This window comes from Dromaius novaehollandiae, unplaced genomic scaffold (assembly GCF_036370855.1).
Source record: "Dromaius novaehollandiae isolate bDroNov1 unplaced genomic scaffold, bDroNov1.hap1 HAP1_SCAFFOLD_36, whole genome shotgun sequence".
Classification (NCBI taxonomy): domain Eukaryota; kingdom Metazoa; phylum Chordata; class Aves; order Casuariiformes; family Dromaiidae; genus Dromaius; species Dromaius novaehollandiae.
Genome location: NW_026991446.1, coordinates 3621563 through 3638771, shown reverse-complemented (window position 1 = coordinate 3638771; position 17209 = coordinate 3621563). Strand labels below are relative to the sequence as shown.

The 17209-nt window shown below is 60.3% G+C and overlaps 1 protein-coding gene across 1 annotated transcript; it reads left to right on the top strand.

Annotated features, from left to right (window-relative positions):
* On the top strand, positions 1–1680 carry LOC135326576 (maestro heat-like repeat-containing protein family member 2B). Its single transcript, XM_064504391.1, has 4 exons — positions 1–165; positions 679–833; positions 1048–1210; positions 1468–1680. The coding sequence occupies exons 1-4, from the start codon at positions 1–3 to the stop codon at positions 1663–1665; spliced, it is 681 nt and encodes a 226-aa protein (XP_064360461.1). The 3' UTR covers positions 1666–1680.
* The last annotated feature ends 15529 nt before the right edge of the window (positions 1681–17209 follow it).

The window sequence follows — 17209 nt, the reverse complement described above, 5'->3', positions numbered from 1 at the left end:
ATGTCTCTCCAGATCGTCTGCAAACACATCCCGCCAGCGCAGGCCACGGACTTCCTCTCTGCCGCCCTGGACGGGATGCTGTTGGCCAGGTCCGCGTGTGCTCAGGCAGCGGGCGAGTGGCTGCTCACCTTCCTGGAGACGTGCGGGGGACAGCTATTCACGGAGGTGAGAGACGCCTTTTCCTGGGGGCTCGGGCCTTCCCGCCTCTGCTGTTGCCGGGCACCTCGTGCAGGTGCCGGGGGCCAAAGCGCCGACCCTGGTGCGCAGCGCTGAGGGCTCTGTCGAATCCGAGTGCCGGCCGCCTCATCCCGGGGTTGTTCTTCGTCCGGTGGCACTGACCCTGCTGGGCCAAACCCCGGTGGCTCCCACGACGGAGGCAATTAGAGCTGAGGCACCCAAAGTGCCCAGTTGCTCCCTGGTTCTCAGGCACGATGCTCAGCCCTCCCAGCCCGAGGAGCCCGGGGTGGCTCCTCGGTGTCGCCCTCGGTGGGCAGCAGAGATGTGTCCCCATGGTGGTCCAGCGTCCCCCCACAGCTGCGCAGAGCCTTCTGGCTTTAGGGCTGGGTCCTGAGAAATGGTCGGGGAGCAGGAATTGCTCATGGGCCGAGTGGCGGTGCCTGGGCCGTGTGGGAGGAGAAAGAGAGGATGGAGACGACGGCTCTTTTGGTCTGCGTTCAGGTGCCAGAAATCCTGAGCATCGTTTACATCCGGATGCCGACCATGCAGCAGGACACCCTCCGACATTTCCTCTTGGAGGCGGTGTCCGTGCTCGCCCTCTACCACCCCGGGGCCGTCATCGACAGCCTGCTGCAGAAGCAGCTGCCCATGGACAGGTACGTGCACTGCCCCGGCCCCACGGGCAGGCAGGAGCCACCACTGACGGGGCGAGGAGGAGCCAGCGGAGAAGCCGGTCCTGCTGCTCCGGGGGCAGAAAGCCTGATCGCGGCAAGAGCCGTCTTGGAGGCCAGGAGAGCGTTTGGCCCCTGCCGAGGGCGTCGCAGGTACCAGAGCCCGCGGGCTCACGGGGGAACTTCTGCTCCCTTGCAGTGACACCGAGGAGCTGTGGAGGGTCCTGGGGGGGAAATTCTTTGTGGACCACTTCCTGCGGGTCTTGATGGAAAAACTGAAGAACTCAGGAAGCGACCAGCCCAGGACCAGCTCTGCCAAGCCTGAGGCAGACGAGGAGGAGGCTGCGCTGGAGCCTCTCAAGGTACGTGCACCGGCTTCGTACCTGACTTCCCAAATCACCCTTCAGCCTGAGGGAGCTCCGTGCATGCTGCGAACCTCCCTGAGCCCCCCGGGCTGGTGCCGTGCTGGGCCCTTGGCAGCGCTGGCAGCCGAGAGCGTTTGCTGCTGCCAGGCTGCAGGGGAGTAAACTGCAGGCAGTGAAGGTCCCCGAGGTGGGCAGGGCACAGGTGGGAAAAGGCCTTGTTTTCACAGGCGGCTTTTGGTTGCATTTCTCTGCAGATGACCCGGGCCATCTCTGTGGTGGTGTCAGCGCTGCAGAGCCCGGAGGCTGTGCAGCGCCTGCTCCCGGAGCTGCTGCCGGTGCTGCTGAAGCAGATCAGCGCCACAGTGGGCAAGGAGATGCCATCTTCCCCACTCAGCACCCGGGGAAAGCTGTTCCTGAAGGGCCACACGAGCGATGACAATCCTTGCAGGTAGGAGCCAGGGGACGGAGACGCAGGGGCTGGGCTTGGGTCCCCGTCACTTTGATTCCCAGGGAGGAAGGTGCCCCAGGGAGACTTGTTTTTTCCCCTGGGCTCTATTTATTTTGGTTTGGGTTTGTCTGTTTGGTTGTAGTTCTTGTTTTATGAGTGTTGGTGTGCTGGTTGGTTTGGTCTCTGTTGGCGTGTTTGTGAGCCGACGGTCCCTAGGGTCCCTAGGCCAGGTTTCTTAGAGCTTGTCAGGCTTCAGGGTTGTGAGATGTCATTTCAGGGGTGTTTGCAGCTCCCTCGGTGAGGCTGAGCAGGAGTGAGGGAAGGCCTCGCCGGCGGCAGCGTTTCCTTAGCCTGTTGCCGTGACTGAGGCCTCGCTGCTCTCTTCTCGCCCAGGCTTTCCCTGGAGACCCTGGAGGTGGTGCTGCGCACGTGCCTCGATGGGAAATGGCTGTGGCTGCTGCGGAAGCAGGGCGCCTGGGCTGCCCTGGAAGACCCCCGGGCTCACCACGACGGCGTCTGCCTGCTGACCGGGTGAGAGCCCGAGGAGGCGCCTCGCTGCTCCGGGGTGGCCGCGACCCAGGAGGGGCTGGTGGGACCCTTCCCCTTGGCTCGGGCGTCTTGGAGGTGCCGAGCAGAGCCCACGTGGGAGCGGGGGGATCTCGGGGGCCCGAGGCCGGGTGCCTCCCTGTGTAACCGCGCGTCGCCTGCCTGTGCTCTGCGTGCAGGGTGCTGCTCCGCGCCGGGACCATCTCGCTGCCCCTGGTGCTGGTGCTGACCCAGTGGCTGGACGACCCCTCGGCCAACCTGCGGGTCATGGCCGCGGCTTTCTTTGCGGAGGTGAGGGAGAAGGTGGGAGAGGGAGGTTTAGGAGGGCTTTTCTCAGGATGCCAGCAAGAAGGTGCCGGCAGAAGGTGTCACATTCCTGGTGGGAGCAGATCCCCCCTCGTAGCAGGTCTCTCAGGAGCTGCCCTTCCCCGGCCCCTGCCAGGCCCCCACCCACCCATGAGCACCCCTGGGCACAGGGCAGCACTGCCCTCAGCCTGGCCAAAGCCGCAGCCTGGGCTGGGCCCCAAGGAAAGCTGCCGGGCATGGGGGCAGTCAGCTGGGGCTGGTGGGGCTTCCTCGTGCGGAGCCCGGGGCGGCTGCTGTTCCCGGGCCTGGTCTGCATCCGTCTCCGGGTGCCGACGGCCGGGTTGCTGTGCTGCAGCTGATGAAGGAGCCGGCGCTGCAGGAGTGGAGGTGCCTTCAGCCCATCGCGAGGGTCTTGCTGGAGAAGCTGCAGGACTCGAGCAGCACCGTGCGGCAGATGGCAGCGCGCGGCCTGGGCAACCTGGTCAGCGGAGCGCCGGAGAAGGTGAGAGGGGCTTTGCTCCGCACGAAAAGTAGCCCCTGCGCGACCGGAGAAATGCCAGTGGGGAGCTGCGGGGGGATTAGAGAGTGGGCAGAGCAGCAGAGGCAGCTGCGAGTCTTTGCCCCGAGGGCGCTCTGTTCTGGGGCATCAGCCGGGCTGCAGAGGGGACTGAGGTGCCAACGGGCCCCTCGGGCTGCGATGTGCTCGGGGGCTGCTTCTGAAAGCTTCGGCCCCTGGAGGCGACGGGGAAGAGGAGCGGTTAGAGGCAGGACTAGCGGGAGGCTCACGTGTGTGTCACGCTTGGCAGCTGCGAAAGCACAAGGGAGCCGTGCTGGAGGCGCTGCGGAGGGGCCTGGAGGACACGGCCGCAGCGGAGGTGGTGGCAGAGAGCCTGCTGGCGCTGGCAAAGGTGGTGACGGAGCTGAAGGGGAAGGCTGTGGGCTCCACCTTCAGAGACATCGCCAGGGCCACAAAGGGGTTCTTCGATGCTGTGAGTGAGCGGTGGTGTCTGACGCCTGCTCGAAGGGTCCCTCGTGGGCTCGTCCGAGAGGGGTGGCGTGGGCAGGGGCCGCTGCGGATCGGGAGGGTTCAGGGAAGACGCTTCTCTCTGGGGCGGGCGGAGGAGCTACTGTTTGTGACCCCTGTGGGGGTCCTTTCTCCGGGCATTGTGCTCGACCGGCAGCGCCCAGCTGTTGCAGAAACAGCTGTACGCGGTGTCCCAGTCGCCCACCTGAGGGCTGGGGTTTCTGGGTTGCAGGAGCAGGCGTCGCTGCGCTCGGCAGCCTTCACCCTGTACGGGGTGCTGGCCGCCTCTGCCACGAGGAGGTGGAGGTCTTTCTTCGCCGAGGAGCTGGGAAGCACGTGGGCCAGCCTCGTCCTGCACCTCCGGGACCCCGACCCGGGAGCCTCCATGGTAAGAGCCCCGGGGGGGGAAGCAAGAAGCGAAGCCAGGCAGCAGCCGCAGGGCCGTTGCTGCCGTTGCCGCCTGCTCGGCGGCTGCAGGGTCTCTGCAGAGCCTCCCCGAAAGCGTCCCCGCGCGGTCGCCCCTGCGCTGCCCAGGGTAGCGACTCCAGCACCCCGGCTCACCTCTCTTTGGCAGGCGTGCCAGGGCGCCCTGCGGCTGTGCGCCCCGTTTTTGGGGCTGCGGAGGGTGCGGCAGGGCCTCGCCGTCAACACCCGGCTGAGCGCGGCCGAGCTGCTGGGCGACATCTGCAGCCAGCTGGTGAGGAGCTGCGCGCCCGGGCGCGATGGGGCTGCGGGGCCCTCGCCGGCCCCGGGAGAGGGAGGGAGCGGGCGACACGCCGAGGGCGGCGGGGTCGTTTTGCGGCCGAGAAGGACAGCGTGTCCCGCGTCCCCCAGGCCCAGGAGAGCCCCGAGCACCAGGAGATGCTGTACGTCGCTGCCCGGCGCTGCTTCCTGGTGAGCTGCGGGGAGCTGCAGGTTGCGGCCCTCGAGGTCACCGGTGAGTCGGAGCGGGCGCTCTCTGCGGCTGCTCCCCCCACGCTGCCGCTGTCCCCGTCTGCCCGGGCTGGGGGTCCCGGGGGCACTCTGACGTCGGTGTGTCGCCCTGATGTCGGTGTGTTGCTCTGTGCACGCAGGGGTCCTCGTGGAGCACGCGGGCATCGAGTGGCTGACGAGGGAGGAAGTGATGCCGCTCTCAGCAAGTAGGTGACGGGGCCCTGGCGCCCCGGGCCTGGGGGTTTGGGGGAGTTTGGGCCCCGGCATGGCGGCGGCTGCGGGGCAGCATCGCCCTGCCGGGGAGGCTGGGCTGGTGCCGGGTGCGGCCCTGACGCCGCGGCCGGTGCCGTTGCAGCTCTGCGGGTGCTGCAGAGAGACAAGGACCCGCGGGTGCAGCAGGCGGCCGCTCGGCTCCTCCGGGACACCGGCCTCGAGCAGCCCCCGAGGCGGCGCTGAAATAAACCTCGCCGGGAACCTGCCGCAGCAGCCGGGGTGTTTCTGCGCCGGGGCCTGGGAGTCGCTTTGCCCCCCACCGCCCCCGTTTGCCACCGGGTCCCCGGGGCTCTGGCCAGGGCTGCTGTCCTGGGGCTGAAGGGGGCGGGGCCAGATCTGGGGTGGGGCGGGGCTGAAGGCCAGGGTGGGGCCGGAACCAGGGGCGGGGCAAGGCTGCGGGTGAGGCGGGGCAGGGCGAGGCCAGGGGTGGGGCAGAACTGTGAGGTGGGTGGGGTCAGTGCCAGGGGCAGGGTGGAGCGAGGTGGGTTGGAGCCACGGGAGGGGTGGGGCCAGAGCAGTGGGCAGGGCCAGATCCAGTGTGGGGTGGAGCTGTGGGCAGGGACATGGGCAGGGCAGTCCTAAGTGGCCCCTTCCTGGCACCTGCGCAGCTGCTCTGGCCCCCAGACCCAAGGGCGGGCAGGGGCAGTGGGCGGCAGCGGCGCTGGGTGTCCGGGACCCCCGGGCTGCCCCCTCCCCGGTGCAGGGCTCCTGCTTGCTGCAGCCTGGAGTCTGGGGCCGGGTGGCCCAGCATGGGCCGGGTCTGGGCTGTGTGCAGGGCGGGCGGGGCGGCTCCGCGGCAGGCGCAGGGCAGGAGGCCCTGCCTGCAGGGAGCGGAGAGTCCCCCCGGCCCAGGGGCCTGGCTAACACCCCTGGTGCCGGGAGGGGAGGGCTGGTGCCTGGGGGCTGCGAAAGGGGCTCAGGGCACTGCTGTGGGGCTGGAAATGGGGGTGGTGCAGGGCTGGGAGGGGAGGGTGAAGGGGCGGTTTGGGGGGCTCAGTCTCCACTTCAGAGCCCCCAAATGAGCACCTGGAGCCTGTCTGGGAGCACCAGAAACGCAGTGCTTGGGGATGGAGGCTAAGTCCTGCATTTCTGGTGCTCCCAGACAGGCCCCGGGGGCTTGTTTGAGGGCTCCAAAATGGAGGCTCATCCTGCCAGTCTGGGGCTCAAGCCCAGGCTGCTGGGACTGGTCTCAGAGCTCAGAAAGGGGGCTTAGTCCTGGGTTTTGGTGCTGGAGAACAGGTTCAGGGGGCTGTTTTGGGGCTGGAGAAACAGGATGGGGGTCAGGTGTAGGGCTTAGAAAGGGAAGGCAAACCCTGTGGTTTTGGGGCTCAAAGATGGGTCCAGGGGGCTGCTGCTGGGGCTCAGAGTCCATTTCTGAGCCCCCAGACCTGTGTTTGAGCTGCAAGAAGGCAAGGTTTAGCTTCCCTTTCTCAGTCCTGCATTTCTGGGCCTCAGAAAGCAGGTGCTGGGGGCTTGGAGACAGAGGCCTGGTCTGGGGTTTTTGAGCTCAAAAAGGGAGACCAAGTCCTGTGTTTTGGGGGCTTGAAAACTGGTCGGGTGGGCTGTTTTGGGGCTCAAAACCAGAGGCTAAGTCCTGCGTTTCTGAGATTTGAAAACACATTCAGCCATCTGTTTTCAGCCCCAGAACCAGAGGCCAAGGGGGCCTGTTGGTGGGGGGTGGGAGGGGGCTGGGCTGGGTGGTGGGAGGGGTGTGGGCAGGGCCTGTGGACCCTCCCTGGAGTTGGGGGTCCATGCGCGGGCACCCCGCAGGCAGGGAGGCTGGCATGCACCAGGCCAAACCTCGCATCTGAGAGAGTCTCTGGCGCAAAAGCAGTTTTGGGGAAGAAACACCAGCCGATGCCATCTTCCCAGTCCAGCCTTTATTCAGTGTTCACCCAGCACTTTCACCACTAATTAAGCAGTCAGCTTAGGGGAATTGCATCCATACTGACCAGGGAGTCAATGTCAATGCAATATCCATAAGCCTAATGCTCAGTTAGTTCAAGCAGTGCACAGGGAACTGACATATATGAACCAATTAGTCAGCATTTACCCCCTGCTTTCAATACTAAGTAACCACATCCCTTACAATCCTTGGAGCAATGCTAAGCAACTAATTAGTGGTTATTGATTCCATATGTGTAAGGTCACTAGTCATCTCTGAGTGCAGGTACCTGAGCTCCTTACTCAGCCTTCACTGAATCTCCCTGGGGTAATTAGTCCCCACTGACCCAGCAGCCCTCAGCTGTGGCCACAGTGCTGCACACTGGTACAGCTGCCCTCCACCTCCAGGCTGGGGCAGCAGCTGATTTAGGGCCCTGTCCAAGATCAGTCAGTCAGCCTGTACCTACGGGGTCGATGTGAACTGGTTACCAGCAGTGCGGGTGCCGCGTGCGCAGGCTCGTCGCTCAGCACTGCGCCCCTGTCCCCGGGGCTGCCCTGGCAGGGCCCGGTGACACCCTCCGCCCGGGGACAGCGGCTGGTTCCTGGCCGCGTCGCTCCCGCGGGGCCCTGCACCCGAGTGGCCCCAGCCCGTGGCGTCAGGCAGCAGCTGGCGGCTCCGGCCCGGGGCATCGGCCCCAGCGGCACCGGTGGCTCTGGCTCCCAGCGGCGGCTCCGGCTCCTGCGGGAGGGAGGGAAGAGGCGCCCGGGGAGCCCTCGCAGCCCCCCGCGCCGCCCGGGGCCCCTCCAGCCCCGGCCAGGCCCATCCAGCAGCGCCGGGGCCCGACCGAGCCCCCCGGGCAGCCCCAGCCCGGCCCAGGCCCCGCGGTCCGGGGGCGGCGCAGAGACCCCTCTGCCGCGGGCAGCGCCCAGGCCCGGCCCCGCCGCCGCGGCCTCACCCGCTCCTCCGGGCAGGGCCGGGCTCCGGCTCCCTCCGCCCCACGGACAGACCCGGGCCGCCCCGGTTCTCCCCGCACCCCCCGGCAGAGCTAGTGCCTGGGACCCCCCGCCGCAACCCGGCTGCGGGACCCCGCTCCCCACCGGTACCTGCTGCTGCCGCCGCTGCCCGGTCCTGCGGCTCCGGTTCCGGTTCCGCCCCTCAGCGCCGCTCCCCGGGCGCCCCCGGTGACGTCACGGCTGCCGCGGGCGGTGCCCCTGCGCCGCCGGGCGGGGCGGGATCGCGGGCGCGGGGGGGGTGGGGGCAGCGCCAGGGCCGGGCACGGGCAACCGGCACTCGCCGGTGGGGGCGGGTCAGTGGGGCGGGGGCGGGACCGGAAGTGGGGCGGGAGCGGGGTTCCGGGGCGGGGCCGGCGTCAGTGCGCGTGCGCGGGCCGCCGCGGGCGGGAGCTCAGTCTGGTGCCGGGCGGCGGCGGCAGGTGAGGAGCGGGGGGGGGGCTCGGCCGCGGGGCTGGACCGGGCGGGGGGCGCCGGAGCCGGGCCGGGGAGCAGAGGCTGGAGGGCCGTAGCCCGGCGCCCCCCGCACCGGCACCGGGGCCGGTCCCTCCCCGCGGCGCCGCCCCGGCCCAGGTCCCGAGCGCGGCCCGGCGCCGCTGCCGTCGCCCCGGGCTCCGCGCACGGGCCGCTGCCGGGGCTGAACGCGCGGCTCGTTCCCGGTGGCTCGGCGGCGGCGGCGGGGCCGAGCCCGGCGCCGCGGGAGGGGGCGAGGTCCGGTGCTCGCGGCGGCCGCGGGGAGCCCGGGAGCAGGAGGCCGCGTCTGCGAGCGCCGGAGCGGGGCTGGAGCCCGGCCGCGGGGGGGGGCGGGTGGCGCTGGGGCAGCAGCAACGGGCTCCGGGGGGGTTGGGGTGCAGGCGGGGCCCGGGGCACCACCCGGGTCCTGGGGCCTCGAGCGGCGGCTGAGCCGGGTGCTGGGAGCGGAGACCAGGTTGTGTGTTTTGGGGTCCAGAAACGGAGACGCAGCCGCTGCTGTGACTCCTGAAACAGCCGACCTCGCCTCTGTTTCCCAGTCCCAAAAATGCACGACCTGAGTCTCTGTTTTGGGGCCACAAAGGGCGGGTTGGTCCTGTGTTCAAGCACAAGAACAGGCGAATGAGCCCTGGGTTTTGGGGTCCATAAGTGAGGCCAAGTCCTGCATTTTGGAGCCACCAGTGGAGGCTCATGGGGCTGAAAGCAGCAGCTAAGTGCTGCATTTTGGGGCCACAAAGAGCATCTTAGTCCCCATGTTCAAGCACAAGAACAAGCCAGTGAGCCCTGGGTTTTGGGGTCCATAAGCGAGGCCAAGTCCTGCATTTTGGAGCCACCAGTGGAGGCTCATGGGGCTGAAAGCAGCAGCTAAGTGCTGCATTTTGGGGCCACAAAGAGCATCTTAGTCCCCATGTTCAAGCACAAGAACAAGCCAGTGAGCCCTGGGTTTTGGGGCCATGGGTGGAGGCTCACAGGGCTGGAAAGAGCAGCGAAGTGCTGCGTTTTGGGGCCACAGAAGGGCATCTTAGTCCCTGTTTTCAAGCACAAGCACAGGCCAATGAGCCCTGGGTTTGGGGTCCAAAACCGAGGCCAAGTCCTGCATTTGGGGGCCACCTGTGGAGGCTCACAGGGCTGTTCCTGTGGCTGAAAACAGAGACTAAGTGCTGTGTTTTGGGGACTTGGAAACAGAGGCGAGTTCAGCTGTTTCCAGCCCCCAAGTGGAGGCCGAGGGGGCCCTTTTGGGGTGGGGGCAGGGTGCATGGACCTTCCCCAGAGAGGGGGGTCCATCCGCGAGCCCCCCATAGGCAGGGAGGCTGGCATGCGCCAGGCTGAACCTCGCATCTGAGAGAGCCTCTGGCACGAAAGCGGTTTTGGGGAGGAAACACGATCAGACACTGTCTTCCACTTCCAGTGTTTATTCCACATTTGTACAATACTTGGACTCTTTATTCAATGTGTGTATTGAGTATGTACACTGTTAATAATATTGCATACATATTGAGTTTATCATATTTATATTATATATAATATGCACTATTAAACTATGATGTTAATATGCAAGCTGTGACAGTGATTGATTTATGACCCTGTCAGTCACCACCATTGCTGTAATGAGGCCAAGCCCTAAGGAGCCAGAGCTGAGCTGCGAGGAGCCCCTGCTGTGCTCCCAGCAGGCTCCCAAGGAGGCCCAGAGCCAGGCAGGCCCAGGCAGGTCGTCCCCAGGGCGGCTTCTGTCTGGGAGGAAACAAACCTCACGCTGCCTCTCTGCGCCGCGGTGCTCCCGGCTTCACTGTGGAGCGCAGAAAGGAGGTGCGAGGCCGTCGCATGGAGTCAGCACCCCCTGGCCAGGACACAGAGACAGGCAGTGAGGCTGGAGCTGTTACTCACTGTCCCGATCCAATATTGGGGAGGGGGGGGGGTTGTTACGATCCCAAGGACGAGATTTAGACGCTAAAACCAGTCACATATTGTACAACCTTTTAACTTTATTTTCCACGAAGTGGGGAGAAAAGGTGGGGAAAGGCAAAGGTGGGGGGGGAGGGAGAGGGAGATCACCACCCGTGGATCCAGCGGCATCCCATTGGTCCTCTTATCACCACCCGTGGATCCAGCGGCATCCCATTGGTCCTCTTATCACCACCCGTGGATCCAGCGGCATCCCATTGGTCCTCTTCACCCTGGGTGTAAATTTTAGCGATGTGTGTGCAGTAATTACAACTCGAGCAGGGTCCGCCCCTAGGTTCCCGCTGAATAGTTCGGAGCCAAATCAAGGCAAATTAAATAAATAAATTGTAATGACACGCATGCAGTAGTTACAGCTCGAGTTGGGTGCCTCCGAAGAGGGACCCCGAACAAAGAAATCCCTGGGCAATTATAGCTTTTCCAAATTACGTTTCCCACCCCTCACGCAGTAGTTCAGACCAATAGTAATTTTTAGGTCTGGGGTCTCCTGCTCCTTACTGGGTCTCATCATTGTTCCTAGGCAGGCTGTTTTTCCTCCCTTATCTTTACTGTTGTGGTTTCTGCCCACAGATGTGTTTTGATTCCTTGGGTCCCACCCTTGTCTCTCAAGGCACAAACACAAAGAGGTGTTGTTCCAGCAATTAGCACTGCCCCAGCAGTGACAGTAGGTGTTATCTTCCAAGGTTCTGATGAAGAGGATATAATCCAGACCCCCCCTCCCCCCTAATTAACACTGTTTCAGCAGTGAGAGGAGGCTTTGTTTCCCAGGGTCCTGGCACCCAAGCAGGCCTTATTTCAAAGCCTTCACATCCTCCCTCCTGGAGTGTGAAGCATAGGAATGCAGACTGCTTGTAACTCCCTTATCTTTCCAGCCTGCACCAGCTCTGGGGCCCTTTCTCACTGAACTAGGGCCAGGTCCCAAAGTCTCTCCCCGATCGTGCCTTGGTTCGGCGCAGGCTCTGGTTCGGCGCAGGCTCGGTGTGTCCCGGGTGGTCGCAGGGAGACCGTTTCGGGGGTCGCAGCAGCTCAGTCCTGTTTCCGCCGGGAACAGATGGCTGGTTCGGGGTTATGGTTTGCTTGCACCTTATGTAGCAAGAAATGTTTAAGGCAAAAGTTCACTCATCTGTCCTCCATACTCACCAGTGACAGAACCCCTCCAGGCTCCTTAGGGAGAAGGCACCAGGGGAAAATGCCCCCAGACTCACCAGGAAGCGCCTCCGAGGTCCCCGTGGGGGTGAGAGGGGCCGGGACGCAGCCGCTGCTGCCAGACACGCTGTCCCAGGCTCTGCGCGCAGAAAGCCGGTGCTGGGGCGACGCGGGGGCGTTTGCACTGGCCGTCCCAGACAGCCCTGCTGGGGCTCCTCTGTCCCTGGAAAAGTAAAAAGAAATCAAGGGGGTTTCAGGAGAGGCCCAGCACCACCACAAGCATTTAAAAAGCAAGAACAGCAGTGTTCTGCCACTGGGAGAGGACACAGCTACCTTAGAGCCCTTGATCTGTGAGAGCTCCTAAAGGAAAAGACTGGGATTTTTGCAATAGGAAAAGATCACTGCAAAGCAGCACCTAGTGACGAATGCTGCAATGTCTCTGGGATGTGATTTCCATGCCTGCTGCTTAGGTCTTTCATCTAACTAGACATATTATCTGCTCTTCTCACTGTATACATCAGTTTCCTTCCACAAATATGTCAACATGGCACCATCAAGAGGACCCAGTACGCCCATGTTTGCTTAGGCTGCATAACCACATTCATTCTGCATTGAGTTCCTCTAGTCTATCTAAACAGAAAAACTGTATTTATCGACAAAGTACTCCAGCATCTTACAAAAAGCCCTCTCCTTTTGTGTCACAGTTCACTCAGACTATTTCAAGGGTTTAATTCTCTCCCCTTCTCTGGTGCCTGGCAGACCCTGCTTTGCTTCATGCGGCAATGCTTCTTCGTTACCTGCAATGCTTGCAGTGTTTTACCGTGACATTTCAAATGCTGTAGCTACAGCCTTTCCAGGGGAACTGAACCACAGGCTCTGTGTGAAGGTAGCCATGGCTCAAATCTTATGAAATCCCACAATCAAGAGAGATGAACAGCTGTCTGAGGAAGGGGGGGAGGCAGGAGGGGCGTTTAATTTAGGGCCATCGTACCTGCGGCACAGACTCTTTTCTGCGCCTCTCCACACAGACGAACCGGCATCCACTTGTCATCTGACCCATCGTTCATGGACTGCCTGGATTAGTGTCTGCTGTTCGTTTTGGCTGCAGTCTGTTGGGAGAAAAAGTTATTCAGGGTGGGAAAACTAGAAGCAACGAAAGCAACGACTCTGTCCTTGATCCTCCGGATCACCATTAGAATCTTGCCTGTTCTTTTTAACCGGCAGAATCGGAGTGTTGTACAGGGATTCACAGACTCTAAGGATACCCAGTTTCAAATAATGATTGATTTGTTTTTGGATACTCTTCTCTGCTTCCTTTGCAATAGGGTATTGTTTAACTGCGGGAGGCAATCCCCCCTTTGTTTTTATCGAGACTGGACTAGCTGATTTCAGTAGTCCCACATCCATTCCTGAAGCGCTCCATAACTTTTTAGAAACTGATTCTAAACTTGTTGGAATAGTTGACTCTGGTTCTGGTGTCTTAGCCAGAACACATGAGCCCATAATTATTAATTTTATCCCTTCCGGCTGTAAACAGATCTGAGTATCCGAGGCGTGCAGGAGATCTCTCCCTAAGAGGCAAGAGGGCGAGTCTGTGGAAATTATAAAACGTCCCCACACTGTTTTACCCCCAATAGTGAGCAATAAGGGCTTAGATAACATTCGTTCACCTTTTCCCATCACTCCTTGCATCACTATTTTATCTGATGACTTGCACCCTTTAGGCTCAAAATTTAAGAGGGAAAGGGTGGCTCCAGTATCTACTAGAAAGGGAACTTCTAAACCTTCTCTATTTGCCATTACCTGCCCCTCAAATCCAAATTTATATCCCATAAATTTACCCCAATTTCCACAGTATTTTCTGAGTCTCCTCTCTCCTGTCATTGTGGACTGCCTGGGAATTGCCTGGTCTCATTCTTAGTGTCTGATTGCCTCATGCTGGCCCCTCTATTCCCAAGTGCACGGGGCCTCACTGGGCATTCCTGCTTCCAGTGTCCTTGTTCCCCGCAATAATAACAAACATCATTAACTCTTAATTGTACACCACCTTCACTTTGATTCCATCTATCTCCCCTGGTTCTTCCGCTCCCCTTCCCCTTGCCAGCCTGGCATATGCTCTTTAAAATACTTGTGTGTATCAGGGGCTGCTTGAGCTATAAAAGCACTCATTGCGAGAGCATCATTGAAGTTTTGTGGGGTCATTCCTCCATATTTTAGCAGGGCTTACCGCAAAAGTCCCCCATAGACGTGGGGGTGTTCATCTAATCACTGTCTGCATTCTTGCACTTTAGTCCAATTTACTCCTAACTCTCTGCATGCTTTAATTGCTTCTACTGAACTTCAAAGTCCTGTTTGACACACAGCTCTATCTCCTGCATTATTACAATCCCAGTCTGGATCATTTGCTAGCCAGAGGTTTCTATTCCCCTGGCTTGCTGTGCTACTTCCGCATCTTTAATTATCTTATACCCTTCATTTAGTTGAAATAATTCCCTCAAAAGAATTTGGGTATCACTCCAGAGTGGGTTGTGCCCAGTGCATATATTAGAAAATAACTGGACACATCACTCTGCATCTTTTCTTAATCTCTGCATTTTACCCCCTCCGCCATAAGGTGAGATCACCAGGGTCCCAGGGTTGATTAGTAAATACCCGCAGCACAGGAGGAGGGGGACTGGCCCCTTCCTTTCCCCCGGCTGTAAAGCGGCAGGGTTAGTCAGCACGTTGGAGATCATACGATAGAGTCCAGCAGCCAGTGGAGTAGAGGGAGAAGGAGAAGGAGAAGTAATGACAGAGAGATTGTCAGGCATATAAGGTGGAGCAGAAACTTTTGGAGCACAGTCCAGGGTACTAGTATCTGCTAGCACAAGAATTACCTTTGGCAGGTTTCTTTCCTCCCTCCCTCCTGGCTCAAATGCTCCCGCGCCCATGCCCAGTTCTCCCAAACATACCAGTAATCCATTCGACTTGGAAACCTGTCTTCTAGACGATTTCACAAGACAGTTAGTTCCTGCTGATCAAAAGTCCCTTGCGGTGGCCACCGTTCCGCTGGGTTTCCCTCCTTTGTCAGGAATGGGCAATCCTCCTGACACAGCTGGATACACCTTTTTTCCTTAGATTTTTGGTACCATCAATCTTACTCCAGTTTTCCAAAATTTCAGCTAAGGGCATCCCCTTTTCTATGCCGAAATTATCTCCCATATTGAGTTCCTGAAAAGTGCATCTTAAGCAAGTCAGGCAGCGCACTTCCTTACCAGTGGCACCAGCCCCTGCGGCTGGTGGGATCACACACTCTCTTTCTCTCACTCTCTGGGAACCGCACTCACACCACCCGAATCTTTAACTGCTAGGACTGCTGTCCCTTCGCAGCGGGCGGCTTCCTCAGCCGACGGGCACCTCGGTCGGTTCCCAGGCTACACGCACTCACACACACAGTGCTGTTCCCACTCACACCAGTCACAGTGACTCTAGATTTCTGCCTTATAGTCTTGCAGTGCACCTCATGATGATCAGGCTGCGCACTCCCCTTCTCCGGCTGGACCGAGCTGGGACTTAAAACCCACTCAAACCCTGGGGATGGGACTCGCACCCGTTCCCCTGGTACGCCTTACAGTGGCCAGCCCGCATACCCTCCTGCCTGGTACGCCTTACGGTGATCAGCCCACGTACCCCTTACAGTGCACTGTTACCAGACCAGAATTTAGAATTGAGGTGGGAATTTAAGACTCACCTTTTTGGTGCCTCTCGTTGCCAAAGATCCCAGGTGAACTCACCTAATGGTGCCAGATGATTGTTTGGAGACGAGAGGCCCCGACAGTGGTCGCCTAGGGTCCCATCTGGGTCGCCAAAACTGTTATGGAAATTAGGCTTGTCGGCCACCATAACAGGGCCCGACCCTGGGTTCCCGCAGAAAAGTTCAGAGCCAAATCAAAGCAAATTAAACAATTAAATTTTAATGACGCACGTGCAGTAATTACAGCTCGAGATGGGTGCCTCCAAAGAGGGACCCCAAACAAAGAAATCCCTGGGCAATTATAGCTTTTTCAAATTAACTTTCCCACCCCTCAGATGGTAGTTCAGACTACTAATGCCTGCACCTGCAGTAATTTTTAGATCTGGGATCTCCTGCTCCTTATTGGGTCTCATCATTGTTCCTAGGCAGGCTGCTTTTCTCCCTTATCTTTACTGTTGTGGTTTCTGCTGACGGTTGTACCTTCGTTACTTGTTGGGTCTTACTGTTGTCTCTCAAGGTCCTGAGGAGGAGGAGGAGGTGATTCGAAATCATAACAATTAACACTGCCCCAGCAGTGAGCTAAGGCTTTGTCCCTCAAGGTCCTAATGCCCTGCACTGCTCTTATTTCAAAGCCTTGCCATCCTCCCTTTCGGAGTGTGAGACGCAGGAATGCAGACTGCTTGTAACTCCCTTATCTTTCCATCCTGAACCAGCTCTGAGGCCCTTTTCTTACTGGACTAAGTAAAAATTCATTATTTTATCTAAGTGCGGCCTAAGGCTTCAGCAAATTTAGCTCCTCATGCTAAGCAAGTTTTATAGAAGTTGTGCTAAGCGGCTACCTCTAGACAGTTTCAGTTTGCTATTCTTTAACAGTCAGCTCTGTCTGCAGGCCAGCAACTCAACTCTGCTGAGCCTACCGAATGGTGCAAAGGGGCTCTTCTGCTGGCTCGCAGCACCTGGTGCCCCTTCCTGACACCCATGTTCAGAGCTGCTCTTGTCATGTCAGCTGGCAGACAGGCCATTCTCAGCGAGGCCCTCAGCCTGTGGATGATGCCCAAGGAAAGGTGAGGAGGTTATCGAAGAAGTCTGGGAGATGTGGAGACCAGAGGAGGATGCAGCAAAGGAGCGGAAGATGTGTTTGTGGCAGGCTGCGGAGGCAGGTGCAGGCATTAGGAGTGGGCAAGAGGAGGAGGTGGCAGTACAGGTCTAGAAGAGACGGGCAGGAGAGGGCAAGGAAGCAGTGGCCGTGGTGAGGCTTCAAGGTGGTGGCCACTTGGAGAAAAGGCGAACAAGGAAAGGAAGGGGATGACAGTGAGGCACAGAGTGTCTTTTCTAGGGCCAGGGGCCCCATCTACAACCATGTGTTTCAGGAGGGGAGGGCCACCTCTCCTGTGACGGCCGAGCCCTGCCATAGGAGAGCTCTGGCCACTCTCCTCCCTGGCCCACTCTAACCCCAAGCCAGGAGGCAGGCACTGAACACGCCTTGGACACAGGCTGCTGAGACACATCCACCACCCCCCCAGGAAGGGCTGGGGCAAAGGCCAACCCTCCAAACTCCCCAGGGCAGGGGGGATGACAAGCCCCGTGGGCAGCAGGGGACCGGCAGTTCCTGACAGCGCAGCTGCAGCAGCAAGCTCTCAGGCCACAGCCAGGACACGCACCACACAACCAGCACACCTAGGAGAGCAGAACAGCACTTTGCTTTTATTGTGTGCATGCAGGCACAGATGACAAGGGGCAGCTCCTCACGGCACGCAGCCTCAAGCCTGCGGCCTTTCCAAACACACTGTGCCCCAGGGCAGGCAGAGACTGAGAGCTGCAGGGCACAGCTGGTGTCTTGGGGCTGCAAGAGCAGGCAGCCACTGGCCTGCAAGGGCGCAGAGGAGCCTTGGCAATGGGCCATGCTCACTGCTCCAGAGGAAGGCGAAAAACCCCCAGGCACTGCTGCCAATGTGTCCTGGGGGAAAATTCCTTCCTGACCCCAAAGCTGGCGATCGGCTCTTCCCTGGGCATGTGAGCAAGGCCTGCCTCCCGGCCAGCCCTGGCAGGCTTCTCACGCCCACCAGGGAGGGAGACACCAGCACTGCCCAACCCCTTTCCTCTCTCAACCTGCAGCCACCTTAGGGGCTCCAGAGAGGGGCAAAACAAATCCCCCACAGACCTGACAGAGCTGGGGGGAAAAAAGTCTTTCCTGGGCCCTGCAGGAAACCACCGGCTGCTCTAGAGGGTTGGCGGAGAGGTATGAGACTGCGGATAACCACC